This window comes from Sceloporus occidentalis, unplaced genomic scaffold (assembly GCF_023333645.1).
Source record: "Sceloporus occidentalis isolate IW3139 unplaced genomic scaffold, rSceOcc1.0.p SCAF_193, whole genome shotgun sequence".
In the NCBI taxonomy this organism is placed as follows: Eukaryota; Metazoa; Chordata; class Lepidosauria; order Squamata; family Phrynosomatidae; genus Sceloporus; species Sceloporus occidentalis.
In genome coordinates, this window is record NW_028317173.1 from 919,695 (window position 1) to 934,713 (window position 15,019).

General features: G+C 39.5%; 1 protein-coding gene across 2 annotated transcripts in view; it reads left to right on the plus strand.

Annotated features, from left to right (window-relative positions):
- LOC149278359 (tumor protein p73-like) overlaps positions 1 to 12,974 on the plus strand; it is a 37,447-nt gene extending 24,473 nt beyond the window's left edge. The window contains exons 4-13 of one of the 2 annotated variants that reach the window (XM_089502082.1): positions 4,681 to 4,867; positions 5,240 to 5,355; positions 5,913 to 6,022; positions 7,192 to 7,334; positions 7,791 to 7,879; positions 8,165 to 8,289; positions 9,080 to 9,231; positions 9,482 to 9,614; positions 11,327 to 11,420; positions 12,654 to 12,974. In XM_089502082.1, coding sequence (XP_089358208.1) covers positions 4,681 to 4,867; positions 5,240 to 5,355; positions 5,913 to 6,022; positions 7,192 to 7,334; positions 7,791 to 7,879; positions 8,165 to 8,289; positions 9,080 to 9,231; positions 9,482 to 9,614; positions 11,327 to 11,420; positions 12,654 to 12,974 — 1,470 coding nt within the window. The remainder of the gene's footprint in view (positions 1 to 4,680; positions 4,868 to 5,239; positions 5,356 to 5,912; positions 6,023 to 7,191; positions 7,335 to 7,790; positions 7,880 to 8,164; positions 8,290 to 9,079; positions 9,232 to 9,481; positions 9,615 to 11,326; positions 11,421 to 12,653) is intronic. The other variant, XM_089502083.1, reaches the window with a different exon arrangement.
- Positions 12,975 to 15,019: the final 2,045 nt, after the last annotated feature.

Genomic DNA, 15,019 nt, shown 5'->3' on the forward strand with positions numbered 1-15,019 from the left:
TATTTTGCTTGCTACTGATCTTGGTTAATGCGCTGCCGTGGCAGGTTAAATACTCTGGACAGCTCCTTCAGACAACTTCTGACACTTAAGGCTGCGCTGAAACAATGTGTCCACACCCGGAATATATGGGTTATACGTTTGATATAGGTTTTGTGCTATTTATTAATTTGCCTAAAAGCTAAGCTAATCATATCAGCAAGAAGTACATTTACTTAACATTAATCTTTCTCACGATCACAAATAAAGATAAAAATAAAAAAAATTCAAATTAAAAAAAATTATATAGAAAATTCTAAAAAGCCACCTTAGATCGGCCTTGGTGCGACTTCCATCAGGTTATAAGTGATTCCTTTTTTTTGTTTTGCTATGTAATAATTTAATTAAACTAATTTGAGATTTAACATTTTCGTAGAACCTGGCCAGCAAAAACGTGGTGGAAATTACCGCGGTTTTGTACATTGAATTGAATAATAATTATTTTCATGCTTGTTAGGAGGACATAGTTCCTGACACTGACTTTATCAACAACTACGTTATAATTAAGGAACGGGACAGGTTGTATCCTAGGGAATTAAGGGACCGAAACGCGTAATTTACCTGTTGGGACAATTTAACCTTTGGCGGCCACTTCCTGATTTAGAGGATACTCCATGTTTTGTCTCCAAGGTTTTACGAGGGGTTTTTCAGTCATCCTTATATTTTACAATATGCTGTAACTTGGACGTCGTACAAAACTAGTGTGGAACACGAAGCAAATATGTGTGGTTTAAGTAAATGTTATTGTTGAAGGATATTTGAGGAAGATCTCAGAGCTGTTACAACACGAGGAGGTTAACAGTAGAAACATGTTTGTGTTGGACTGTAGCTTTTTTCTCTCCTGGGGGCAAATGGATCGCTATTTAGCGGAGGTTTATCCGTGTCATAACATGGCATAATGAGAGAATGTGTTACCTCAGAACTCACTATAACGCACATCTCCTCTTCTGGAAATTTTATTTCCTGGGCATGTTCAGGATTGTCTGGGAATGTCTACATAAAAAGGTCCTTTGACTGCGCGTTAGCACCTGGCCACTAAGAAATTCCCCAAAATTGTTCATGATGCATTGTTAAGAGGATTACACATATGTCTGCATTGAATCATATAGTCTTTGTTTCAATTGGACTCTGTAAGTGGTCAAAAAACAAAACTAAACAAAAAAACGGGACTGTTGGGAGGTATGGAATATGTCGCCACTGGTACCAATCTCTGCAATTATGGATTTTTTGTGTCGTACCAGACTTGCACATTTGGCTTTTTCGTACAAATGTGTTTTAGTGCCGAATTTTATCGTTTGGGCCATTCGTCCGAATAATGAATACAACATTGAACGATAGAAACTAAAAACGACTGTGTGCAATAGGAAAATCTTCGCCACCGCGGCCGCCATTTTAGGAAAAAGAGGAGGAAAATCTCGCCATTTTAATTCAACTTCTGCTATTATTTACTGTTTCCATGGCAACCGGACGGACAAATGAGATTTCTGAAAACGAAAATGTTGGACGAATTTAGTCTGTACAGAAGACGAATTTCATTGAATAAAAAGAAAAAAAAAATTGCCCAAACAAACTTTCCACTGGAGCCATAATTAGTCATAATTAATCATAGAAAATATCATGCAATTAACACATGACACGTATGGGAAAAATCTGCAAAATGAAAACATTTGTTTCTAAGAAATCTTCTAACATAATTTTCTCATCTCCTTGATAGTTTTCTGGTTCATTTTAATCCATTTTCTGCCATGAAGACAAACAACAACAACAAAAAAAATCATAGATGAAGTCAAAACAAAGTCCCGTTTTAGTGGCTAATTGCTGTAAATCATAAGCTTACGTCTACTCGTTTCTTACGGCCCCCCAGGCTGGGATGACACTGACGGACCTAATAGGCAATCATTCAATCAATTAGCCGCGTATTACACGTAGGCTACGCCTCACAGGCAGGGAGAAGATTGATTACAGAGGAACAGACCCTGCCGTATATGAGAATTATCAGCTGGTGAGGTTCCGCGGACCGTTTTCCAGATGATTGTAAATAGCAGCCTCTTTCGTGTTGAAATCGAGAAGCGTGACGCGTCAAACTATGTTTATGCCTCCGCTGTCTCCATCCAAGCTGTAAACTATCTTCCTTTTTCTGCCCCGTAGTTCTGTAGAGTCACTGGCTTCCATTTCTGAGAAATATTTTGCCCCAAAGCATCATCAAATATAACAGACTGCTAGTAAAATGTATCAAGCGCAGGAGCAGGCAGACGTACTTGTTTACTGGCGTCATGGGTAGATTTTTTGGGCCCCTAGGTGAATATGTTTTAGGACAGTGTTGGGTCGGTCCCGGTGATTTGGGCATTGCGTTTCTAGCACTCCTGAGAACAAGAGCTCAACTAATGGGACTGTCCCAGAATATTTAAGAACGTTGGCAGCTATCCACGTGTGACGTGTCTGTTCCCTGATTGCAGAATACATTGTTTCCAGCTGAAGTCTGTAGGCCACACTTACAGATATAACAATTAATAGAACGGCAGGCATTATAACAAACAGGCTATGCAAAGACTTGTTATAAATGAGTAATTATTCCAGCTGCCGTTGGAGGTTCCTTCAAAACCTTTTGGGAATAAAGGAAAAACAATAGGTAGGTGGATTCTACAGCCAGGAGGAGATACGTCAGATCTTTAACACCGCTTCTGCCCGAACTCTGTTATCATAGATGTGACATCAAACACATCATATATTATTACATCTCAACAATAACATACAGAGCTGGCATCTCTTCTTGTTTTACAACGAACACAAACATTTTCATTTCATTCTATCTGTAGCTGCGTGCGCCAAGAAGTTTAACAAAACACACAAAAGAGTAGACGCAGGGCTGTGTATAAACGTTATTATCACACGTGAAATATACCATCTAATAAAATGGACCCGTTTGTCTTCCTACCCCTCACCCGTGGAGGTTTCTTTACTGTATGATACATTAGTTGATGAAGCGTACGCAGGTGATAGGTAGGGAAATGTATAATAGGATACTGTATCTTTTTTTTAATTGTATACTTTGTGTGATAATATTTTTGGGAAGCTTTGTCCGTTATGATGTGATGATGGGAGTCTGATGGCATGAAGTGTTATACTGTATGTCCTGAAGAAGCACTTCATAGTTGCTACTCCTGCTACTTCTAATTCGTCGGATGATGTTTTTTTCCATTATTTATACACTCACTGGCCACTTTATTAGGTACACCTTGCTATGACCGGGTTGGACCCCCTTTTGCCTACAGAACTGCCCTCAATCTTCGTGGCAGACTTTCAACAAGATACTGGAGACATTCCAGGTTTTAGTCCATATGGACACGATGGCGTCACGCAGTTGCTGAAAATTTGTCGGCTGCACGCCCATGATGCAAATCTCCCGTTCTACCAAATCCCAAAGGTGCTCTATTGGATTGAGAACCGGTGACTGTGGAGGCCGTTGGAGTTCAGTGAACTCCTTGTCATGTTCAAGAAACCAGTTGGAGATGATGTGAGCTTTGTGACATGGTGCATCATCCTGCTGGAAGTCGTCATCAGAAGATGAGTACACTGTCAAATTTACAAATACCCCCGGTGTGTCTCTAGAGTAGCATTTAGGTGGTACTTCCCCCTTACCGGATCCTTTCTACACTTTGCTGTCCGCTAACTGCCCAGTGGTGGGGCAGGGTATCAAAAAGAAACCCTGCACGCAGATGACCTATATACCTATTTGGCCTCACCGCACTTAAAAGATACCAGGTGGTTAGAACCGTCCTTTAGACATGTTAACAAAATCCAAGGCAAGTCCTTTTAATTTTCAATCATAATCAACATCGAGTTTCTCTGAACTTGTCTCGGCAGATCTCAACGATGAGCCAAATGGTGCGTAAAGGCCCTTTTTGCTCCAGGTGAATTTTTGGGATCATTTTTTAAGGTATATTGCCTGTCCTGACACGCTCGAGGATAATCTTTAAAGAAATATAAAATAAATATATATATCTATTTATTCCCTTCACTCTGGGAGTCATAGCATGGAATAAAAGGCGCGCTTTATTAATCAAAGTGTAAAGCAAACTTTGGAATAAATCAAAGACTACACGTCGCCCATTGATGTACTATTAACAACGCAGACCACTTAGAATGGGCTTGTTTGGGATTAGATTTCCGCATAAATATTTGAATTACTGGAGTTTTTACAATAAATAGGATTGTATCGTTTTTTTTAACTTTAAGGACAGAGAAGTGGGGTCATAGATACAATTCATTATGCTTTGGAAGTGGTGATAATTAGCCACATGCGGACAATTTCAATTTCAACATGAATTAAAACCTCAATTACTAGACCACAATTTTACAGCATGCCTCTGGACACATCCATATAACGTCAGCCTTGGAAGGTTTATCCTCCGTAAAGGTTAAGTTGATACATTTCTTATTTTTTATAAGGGTTTTTTTTATATTGCTGCACTTGGATATAGTAAGTGAGATGGTTTAATCAGTGGACACTCTCACTACAGGACAAACATGTCCTATTAAGTACGAGACTGGTAAGGACTATGCAGGATTCTCCTGCTTCTTCTGCTTGGATCGCTGTGACCCGCTGCTACCTCTCTGACAGCACAATTTCATCTTTGATTGCAGTATTCTCCGCTGCTGAAGAAGCTCTACTGCCAGATTGCCAAAACGTGCCCCATTCAGATCAAAGTCTCCAGCCCACCTCCTCCTGGCACCGTCATCCGGGCAATGCCAGTCTATAAGAAAGCAGAACACGTAACAGAAGTGGTGAAGCGCTGCCCCAACCATGAGCTGGGACGGGACTTCAACGATGGTAAGAACTTCAATGATGACAAGGAGAAGGGGGCTTTTAAAGTGGGTTAGAGAGTGTGGGCTAGCCATTATTGAGGAAGGCCATCGCTCTCAGTAGTAGATGTACAGTAGGTGCAGTTATCGCTAAGCTGCCTTATGGGTGGATTGAAAATATACCACAAAAACATAAATACGCAAATTAGCCTGAAAGCCGTATATCCCTTCAGGGTCGACCTGCAGCAGTACGCCATGTCCAGGTGGGTTAAAGGGCCCAATCTGCACAGATAATGTCTTTCAAAGTGTTCATTTTTTGTACAGTGCTTGATATGCATTTAATTATCGCTACGTTTTAACAAAATAGCCATAATAATAACCCTTTTTCCTGTGATTTTAGGTCAGTCTGCACCCGCTAGTCATCTCATACGTGTAGAAGGAAATAACTTGGCCCAGTATGTGGACGACCCAGTTACCGGAAGGCAAAGTGTTATGGTGCCCTATGAACCACCGCAGGTAACCGTCTTGAGATCATTCCTCTTACGCTATGAACCCCCTGTAATGATTTGGATGCGACTGCAATGTTTCTTCAGATTGAGTCATTAAGTATAATGGCTGGCATTTTATGTGTTAATGATGAAACAGCAAGTTCCCTCCTGCCATTGGAAGAGTGTCATTTTTTGGTTTGTGTTATTAGTTTTTCTTTGTATATTTCACCATTTTAGTTCCAGTATGGTAGGCGGTATTATTATCAGTAACAATTGTCATTAGGTGCGTGCGAGCATAACCCGTAGAATTATATGTATGCCGCTGTTTAAGCGTTGGGTAAGAAGGCGCCAGCGCTGTGATTGCTGTATATAATATACACTTGTGTATAGCTCCCTCTAGTGTACAAACTTTGAATAGTCACTGTGCAAAATGTCACTTTAGGGGTTTGCTCTGTTTCTGGCATAACAGTTGATTAAAAATATATGGTAAAAATCAGTATAAACGTGTAAAATACATGAGGGGATGCAGCAGGAGACCCCAGCTGTCATTAACTTCAATAATTCCCTTTTTCAACACCTGATCAGGTTGGCACAGAGTTTACCACCATCCTCTACAACTTTATGTGTAACAGCAGCTGCGTCGGAGGAATGAACAGACGACCGATTCTGATAATTATCACTCTGGAGACAAGAGAGTGAGTTGGTTTTATTATTATTATTATTATTATTTATTGTCTCTATGTAATGTAATGATGATCAGCTTTACACATTTATTTTCCAGCGGATCCCATATGTTTAATACTCAAAATACAAAAAAGTGAAGCGCAATATTCTAATTAAATATAAGTATTACACCTTCTGGTGAAGTGGTGCTGCAAAAACACGGGAACAAACTCCCCAAAATGTTCCAAATTAAATACAATCAAAACCACACAAGTGTCTGCGCACCCAAATAATAAGTGAGTAAATTATATGTGCAACACAAAAATAATATGTACAAAGATACCCTTCCAGCGAGAGTTCACACACACAGTATCCAAAAGGTTCGTATATAAAAGGAAGAGAAAAAAGAAAGAAAAAAAAAAATCATGGTGTAGTATATCAAAGTACGTCTTTAAAAAATGCTATTAAGCAGATCGGACCCTTACAATTTAAAGGGCATAAATATGCCCATACATAGAGTGTAATGGTCTCCTTAGGAGTTTCTTTATCCCACACTGGTACTTGTAGATAAAGAAGGTAGACATCGGAGGGTGTTTAATGTATACTGACATTCATGTTACGGCTGATAACTGTTGCATAGTAGAGAGTAAATACTGCTGATGTCTGCTGAGTTACCAGTTCAACTCATTAGAAAATCAATATGGCACCAGGGTTCACCTTCAGATACCTGCCATCCAATTACCCTCCTACGAAACCCCATGAAGTCTTTAGTCAAAGATGGTATCACTCTGGTTCAGATGGAGGTCCAAAAAAAAAAGTTGTTAGAGTTATTGCTGGAAATTCATCCGAGTGTTCCCAACTACATCTACGGAGCAACTTAATAGCGCAAGGAATTGGTGCCTAACTAAACCCAATCTATAGTTTAGTATTTTCAGTGGCGTATTATGGTCTAGACCAACTAGGACCAGGGCAGTAGGTCCAGGGGGCCTGGTCGCCCTATTGAGCAATCAGGCCACTGAGTATTGTGTAGCTGGTGGCCCATGGACTGCATGTGGCCTTCAATAATGGCCTCCAAGTTAACAAAACCGGTGTTCCTGTATCCATATTTTTAACTCGTATGTTGTGTACAAATCGCAGTTGTCCTTACTGGGTAATGCATCTTAAAGGAAATATAGTTTGTATTTTTTCTATTGCTGTGTAGTGGGCAAGTACTGGGGAGAAGGTCATTTGAAGGTCGCATATGTGCCTGTCCCGGCAGAGACCGCAAAGCCGACGAAGATCACTTCCGAGAACAAGCAGCTCTTAATGAAACGGCTGCCAAAAACGGGAACGCAAACAAGCGCAGTAAGTGAACAGCACATAAGATATTTCACATCATGGGAAATTTACAGGGATTTAACACATGAGAGTCCCAGGTGCCTTGGTGCCAATAATGAGAACCTCAGGAGCGTGTCTTTATCTTCCTGCCTCATACACACATTGTTAAACCATTGCACACGCATGCCAAGGTAACACACCTGTGTGTGCGGTTAATGAACAGACACAATCATAGTGATGGCCATCAACAAACTCTTCAAAAGATAACCCACCTTAAACTACAGATTTTCAATGTATGCCCACTATAAAGTCCTAATAAAGTCACCACAATATACATTATATGGAAAAGTTATAGATTGCTTTTTAATTCCTAACGATACCGTCATTATTGTCATTATTAACGTTTAGTTCCCAAGCTGCTACATTGTTAAGTTGTGTAAAAAGTGTATTTGAGTAACTAACCAATTCCTTGCTCAACTGCAGCATGTAAGCAGAGTCCGCAGGGAGTTCCATCACTGGGTGTCAACATTAAGAAAAGGAGACATGGAGAAGAGGAGATCTACTATTTACCTGTAAGGAAAATCCCTATATCTTCCCCTGTGTTGTTGTTAACATATCTGAAGGGGGCATTGGGACACGTTCCTGCCCTCCTGTCTGGATAATGAGGTAGTGATGGTTTATTTGGACGCGGTGTCCTCTAAAAGGGACTCTTGTATTTGTACCCCTGGCTTTGTCAAATTATACAATTTCTTGTCTTAACAACAGGGTCAAATGATGCCAGCAATTTTTGGGATTAGTGTGTGTGTGTGTGTGCATATGATATGGTTGTTATATGTTATATGTTTCTCCATGTCCAGGTCCGTGGCAGGGAGAACTTTGAAATCCTTATGAAGATCAAAGAAAGCCTGGAGCTGGTGGAGCTGGTGCCTCAGCAACTGGTTGATTCTTACAGACAACAGCAACAGCAGCTTCTGCAGAGACAGTAAGGGACATGTGGTTAATAGAAATAATAATTAGTTTTGTGAGTCTTGTGACATGAAGAGATATTGTATGATTGTGGAGGACACACCAGTCATCTCCAGAACAAGACTGCGTGGAATGCATGTGTATAGAGATCAAAGGGACACGGTAAGGGAAGAGCCTGGAAAGTGGCTTATTCTTATCCCAGATGGCCCCGGAGGTCATATGACGACATGTATGTAAACATATTAAATGAGAAGCCTGGTGGCCCCTCTCCTGATAAGAACAGTACTAGAAGTATACATTACTAAGTAGATGCCCCGGGGCAGTCCTTCCAATGCCAGGCTTGCAGGGGGGCACCAGTTGGAGAAAGAGGTCAGTGGTTTTGGATGAGACCTGCAGAAATAGTCACTTCAGGGTAACATGGAGATTCGCGGACGTATAATCCCTAAGGAAGCAGACGAGACGGCAGGTGAACTTCCCGTTACTGTTCTTACACTGGGGTTTACATTACAATCAATTTGACCTTAAGTAACAAGATACAGAACATGCCACGGTGACCAAACAGCAGCAAAGAATGCCATGGGACCAATTGTATTATTATTAGAGAATATATCCTTCTATAGAATAATACACAAATCTGTCCCGGGATTGTTAAATGATCTAAGTGCAGTAAACCTCTTTTCTAAAATGCCAAGGTAACCATTAACCAAGTGGAGTTCAGTCTTCTTCGGTAGATAACATTAGTTTGTCCTTGCCATAACGAGTACCTTCGTGTCTTTTACAATTTATGTTTTGCTGTTTCCTTGCAGAAGTCATCTGCAGTCTCCGTCATCGTACGGTCCCGTGCTGTCTCCAATGAATAAGATACATGGAGGGCTCAACAAGTTGCCATCCGTCAACCAGTTGGTGGGGCAGCCAAACCAGCACGGCTCAAACTCAGGCCCAAACCTGGGGCCAATGGGTAAGGAACATCTTCTTGTTCTTGCTTATTTTATTAGATTAGGTATTATCTCACTTATCTTGTATTTTCACCTCACACAGTGAGGTCCATCTAGTCAATAAAAAGATTGGGGGGTATTATGCTGCTGGGAATTGTGTTCCATCTCTAGTAATGGCCCCCATACTGGTACCTGCCCTGATGTATTATCTTTATAGTATTAATTGTTATGCCTTCAGTGTATTCTCATTTCTGTTCATTTTCCTTTGTCTAGGTCCCGGCATGTTGAACAATAATCATATGCAAAGTAATGGAGAAATGAGTGGCGGCCATTCCTCTCACTCCATGGTTTCTGGGTCACACTGCTCTCCTCCACCTCCGTACAATGCAGATCCCAGTCTTGTCAGGTACATGTAACTGTATGTATGTTTTCTCATCCCGTGTAACTGCGTGAACAACGCCAAAGCACCAGGCCACACCGCTGCTAATTACCCCAACCCACCCTTAATTACTGTAACCCACCCTTAATTACTCTAACCCACCCTTAATTAGCAATTCACTATGTAAATGACACACATAAAAAATGGAAAGAATAGTTTGAATCTACCAAAAGAATGAAAATAATATGTTTCAGTATCTGCAGCATGTTTTTCCATTTATAAACCGAGAACTACAGGACATTCTAGAGTAACGATCTCTAGTAATAGGAAGGATGATGATATTTTACAACCTACCATTTATGTGAATGAGCGGAGTCCCATGGAGAACTCTTCTAAAAATATACATTCCCACCGGGCGGGAAGTCATTTATTAAGCAAATAAAGATACTTCCTTCGTGTTTTCTATGTACTACAACCAGATAAGACACTTGTGTTAATACCGCTACAAAGGGAACTGTGCGATTCGAGATCCTAGTACACTGAACCGGATAAAATAAATGTATTCATTTATACAATTTCTGCTGACCCAGAATTTGTTTATAATATACTTTATGACGCTCATTTTGGGACATTATGTAAGGCAGAATCAGGCATATTTATTTATAAACTCACTTCTTCGAAGCAAGCTTCTTTTTCTCAGTCCTGCTTTAGCTTTAAAACAAGTAAAGTATTTAAAAAAAAAAACACACATTTTAAATGTACACAATGCAGGTAAGTAGAACTGTGTCATATGCATCACTTAAAAACTGCTGAACTGTTTTAAAAATGTTAACTCAACTTAGACTAAGTTTGTGACTTTAGGGTCTTACAACTTATTTCTTATAACAAATACTGGAACCAAAGCGCAGAGAAAGGGTTCGAAGAGCAAAACGCAGATATACATGATATAATAAAATATAACTTTTCATTCATAAACCTAAACGTAAATGAATGAAATTAAACAATAATGAATAAACCCTCCCTAATATGTATGAAATAAATCACTAGACACTGACATGACACATATGCATAATATGTATAATCAGGGCCTTTCTTTCCTTTTCGGTTTTGGTGTCTAGTTGAACGGGTTATCCCCCAATTCATTATTCTGTTTATTACCTAGCACACCTCTTCTCTTCTCTTCTTTTGGATCAACAGCAACAAATTAACCGATATAGGAAAGGCTGAACTTGATGGACGCATGTCTTTTTTCAGCCTATATAACTATGTAACTGTAGCAGCGCAGGAAAGGGTCGATAAAAAGTACATTAAGGACTATTATGTATAAAGAGCGTTTCAGGGACAAAGTTCTTAACGTGGATCTTCACCAGCAGGATGTTCTTTCTGACGGTTCCGCTCACAGAACCTTGCCCCAGAACCGCTATTTCCTACAAAACCACATTTTTCTGTGAAACCACTCAATTTAATGCTTTCCGGGGTATAGAAAGCCTTAGTATAACAAGAGATGCATATGGGACCCAGAGTAACACAGCCATGGACATGTTTCGGTCACCCTTTTTCTCATCTCACCCCATGTAGTCATTTTCACTTTAAGGTTAATAAATCCCACTTCATCTGTGCCAGTTTTTGAAGTGCTGAACCAAGAACAGTGAGCGAACGCTTTTGAGTTCCCATCATATGTTTCAAAGTTAATCTTGCTTTATTTTTTTTCAAACTCTTTTTTTTTTATGTTTCTGCAGTTTTTTAACAGGATTGGGGTGTCCAAACTGCATCGAATATTTCACATCACAAGGTTTACAGAATATTTACCACCTGCAGAACCTAACTATAGAGGTAAATGCATCGAGGAACAATTGTTTTCTGGCTAGGCTGCTTAGCGGGCAACCGGTGCTGCCCAAAATAAATCATCTCCAGCTACACGCCTCTGGCATTGTCTTATATTCTTGTGTCTATATGTTGTTTTAACAAAAACGTAGACAATTCAGCAGTTTTTAAGTTTGTTTTTTTTTTAGTTTAGCTTATGTGTCTTGGCATTTATCTCAAAGAACAAAGTATGGCTCGTACTCACATTAAACTCCTCTCTAGAAATGCATAAACTTTTCGGAATCCTGCTCCAGATGCAGCAAATGCATAGTTATGAAGGGCTAACGTAAGCCCCCCTCTTCTAGGAGAAACTCACCGGAGTCCCTTGGATTCCCGAAACCGGGAAAACTGTGGTCTAATTGGGGCTCATCAAGAGTTGGGCAATTGAGATTAATGTAAATTTCTCCAGCATGAAGGCTGGCTCTGGGTACAAATAAGATGGACAAAACACATAATTTATTCTCTTTTTGTACTTTAATTATTTTTTTTTTATAAAGATTAAATAAAAAATAAATAAAAAATCTGTAGCCGGATGACATTACTCTCACCTAAAAAGTAAAGGAGTAAATGTTTCGGCATGGAGGGAGCACTAGACTGAAGAAAAAACAAACGTTCGGCTAGTAGAATTAGAAAAATCTCATAAACTGGTTAATTCTACAAAAAAAAAAAAAAAAAAAAGAATGTTAAATCCTCATATAGACTTTTCTAATGTTTTATAAAGTGACAGGTCCACTTTTCTGGAAGATTGATCCTGAATTGTGGGAGAAAATGTTCTGGGGGTATATATTATACAGCCGTGTCCATCGAATACAATGATAACAGTGAGAATGATAACTCTTGTTATAAAGGAATACGTAGACACAGGCATTCCCGCTACTATGCGATATGATTTAGGATGGCTGAGCATTACAGAGCAGGAGAATTACACTCAATGTAGTTTGAGACATAGTTTTATTTTCGTATCCTTAAAACTGATCTATGTGGCAGAATACCAATGATAAAGCTGTGAGCTGATGGCCTTTATCGATGGACAGTGAGTTGTCTTGTGTGATGGCTTCGCGATATGGGCTGTGGTGTGGTTGGCGCATGTCACGCTTTGGCCAGTCTCAGGACTGATCTTGAAACCCACATGACCATTAGTTCTGGAAATAAAATCTATACAGTGCCTCCAGCCTGACTATTCACTCCTTTTGCCCCTTTTAGGATCTTGGAGCACTGAAGATCCCAGAGCATTACAAAACCATCATATGGAGAGGCATCCAGGAGCTCAACAAGAGCCACGATTACGGAGCACAGCAGCTCATCCGGTCAAGCAGCAACGCTTCCACCATCTCCATTGGCAGCTCCGGTGAGCTCCAGCGCCAACGTGTTATGGAGGCTGTACATTTCCGTGTGCGTCATACCATCACCATTCCCAACCGGAATGGTGCAGATGACTGGGCAGACTTTGGATTTGATTTACCTGATTGCAAATCTCGTAAGCACTCCATAAAGGAAGAGTTTGCGGAAAATGACATCAACTGATAAAATATTTTAACAACCAGTGATGAAGCAGACCAAAAATAAGTCCATCTTGATAAAGGCAAAAGAGATACGGAAAAAACCGTGTAAAGATCATGAGCTCTACAAAAAAAAAAAGCCAAGACTGTATTGGTAACTGAGCCAAGCCCCCCCAATAAATCAGGGTGTAATTAGAGTGCATACATCCAACAGTTATCATGATCAGAAAAAGTAATTGAGGGGTTCAGCTGGTTGGATCAAACCATCAGAACTTGTCTGTAGATGGTCTTATAAAAAAAAAAGGTTTTGGAAGAGGAAGGCTTGTTGGCCAACTTCATTTAATACACAAAAGTGAAAATATATTCTCTTTTATTAAGGCTATCCCCACTGTCGGATGAATTGTGTATCAGGAAGATCCGGTGGAGTCGCACAAATACAGGAGGTGCACCTATATCCAGATGTCTGCCGTCGACTGTATTAAAACTAGAGTAATAATGGATGACTCTCTTTCATGATGACCTGCCAAAAAAGTATTTTTCAAAGCTTTTCAGTTCTCTGTGTGACATTTTTAAGACCACCTTTCGAATGGGATTCCCAGCACATGAACGCAAACAGGTCCGGTCAGTCTCGATTCCGCTGCGTTTTAGGGGCACACACAACTGTAATATAGAGGCATGAACTGTCTTTGACCTGTGGAAACAATGTATATATTTATGTTCCTCGCCTTTAATCCTTGGTGTTTTGTATGTGTTTTATTTATCTGTAAGATAAGATGTTGTATACCTGTCGCTCCACCCGTCAGATATCCATCATGTGTGATCTGGACTACGGGACATCTAGTTCTCCAGTTGGGGTGGACTATAATTCCCATTATGTTGGCCATTAAAGTCCCCGGCCCGAAATGCTAGAAGAACCCTATCCAGAAGTATGATGCGTTTAGGGTTTGTTTTTTTGTTTTTAGTTTTATTTTGTACAGAAATGGAAAAGTTGCTGATTTCCGACGGTGTTAAAATAAATATGATGTACGGTTTCAGTCTGTGCTTTTATCATACAATAATTAATACTTTTTTCCCGTAAAAAAAGTTACGATCACTTTAAAAAAACAGGCAAGGAATATTTGACTAAAACAGGGAGAAAAAAACTTCAGACTTAATATGAGATTGGAGAATTTTACTTAAAATTTCCTGTTTTTTAACATTGCTGTTTTGTTTTTTGAAACCCATTAAGTGAAATACATTCTCTTTAAAGGGTTTGTCCTCTAAATAGACATTTCGGAGAACGTTTCAGCAGGTTTCACGTATTTCTACAAATGTAAATAGATCAAGAAATGTAGCAATTTTTTTGCTCTTGCAGTTATAGATTATAATCATCTCACTAAAAATGGTTATTGATAAAAGCTGCCTGATATAATGATTTTATTTTTAATATTTCTGCATAGAAACCTCACTAAAAAACCTTAACGATGGAAAATTGAGGGACAAAAGTGGGGAAAAAATGCTTGTAAGGAAGTATCTTTAATAAATTTGCTTAGACCATCGCTGTCCCAACTAAATACTGATTCTAGCCCAAGCTAAACCAGGTCATTGTTAAACTTGTTACAAACTCGGAAGAGAACTCACTCTGCCTGGAAACACTCCAACGTATCTACAACTAAACTCATTATTATTACATGCACACAATATGGGGAGAGAAAAGGGACCAAAATGCAGCATATATTACATATATATATATATATATATATATATATATATTTCACGCTAACCGCTCAACATAGATACCAGCTAACATTACTCATTTTAATTGTTCAGGTTTGTTTGAAGAGAATCTTGTCTTTGCCCATTTCATTGATGATCTATTTTAAATGATTTGTTGATTTAACAGGCAGAACATTGGGGAATCTTTGGATGTTAATGTTTTTTACCTAATGGGGGATAAATCACCTTTTCATACTCCCCACGCCTTCCTAGGGAACTCTATTAGGGCTCTATCACCTAAACAGTTTTTGCCATACATAGAACTATATGCATTCTTGTTGCTGGAGTGTATCCTTTTCACTTTGGGCTAATACG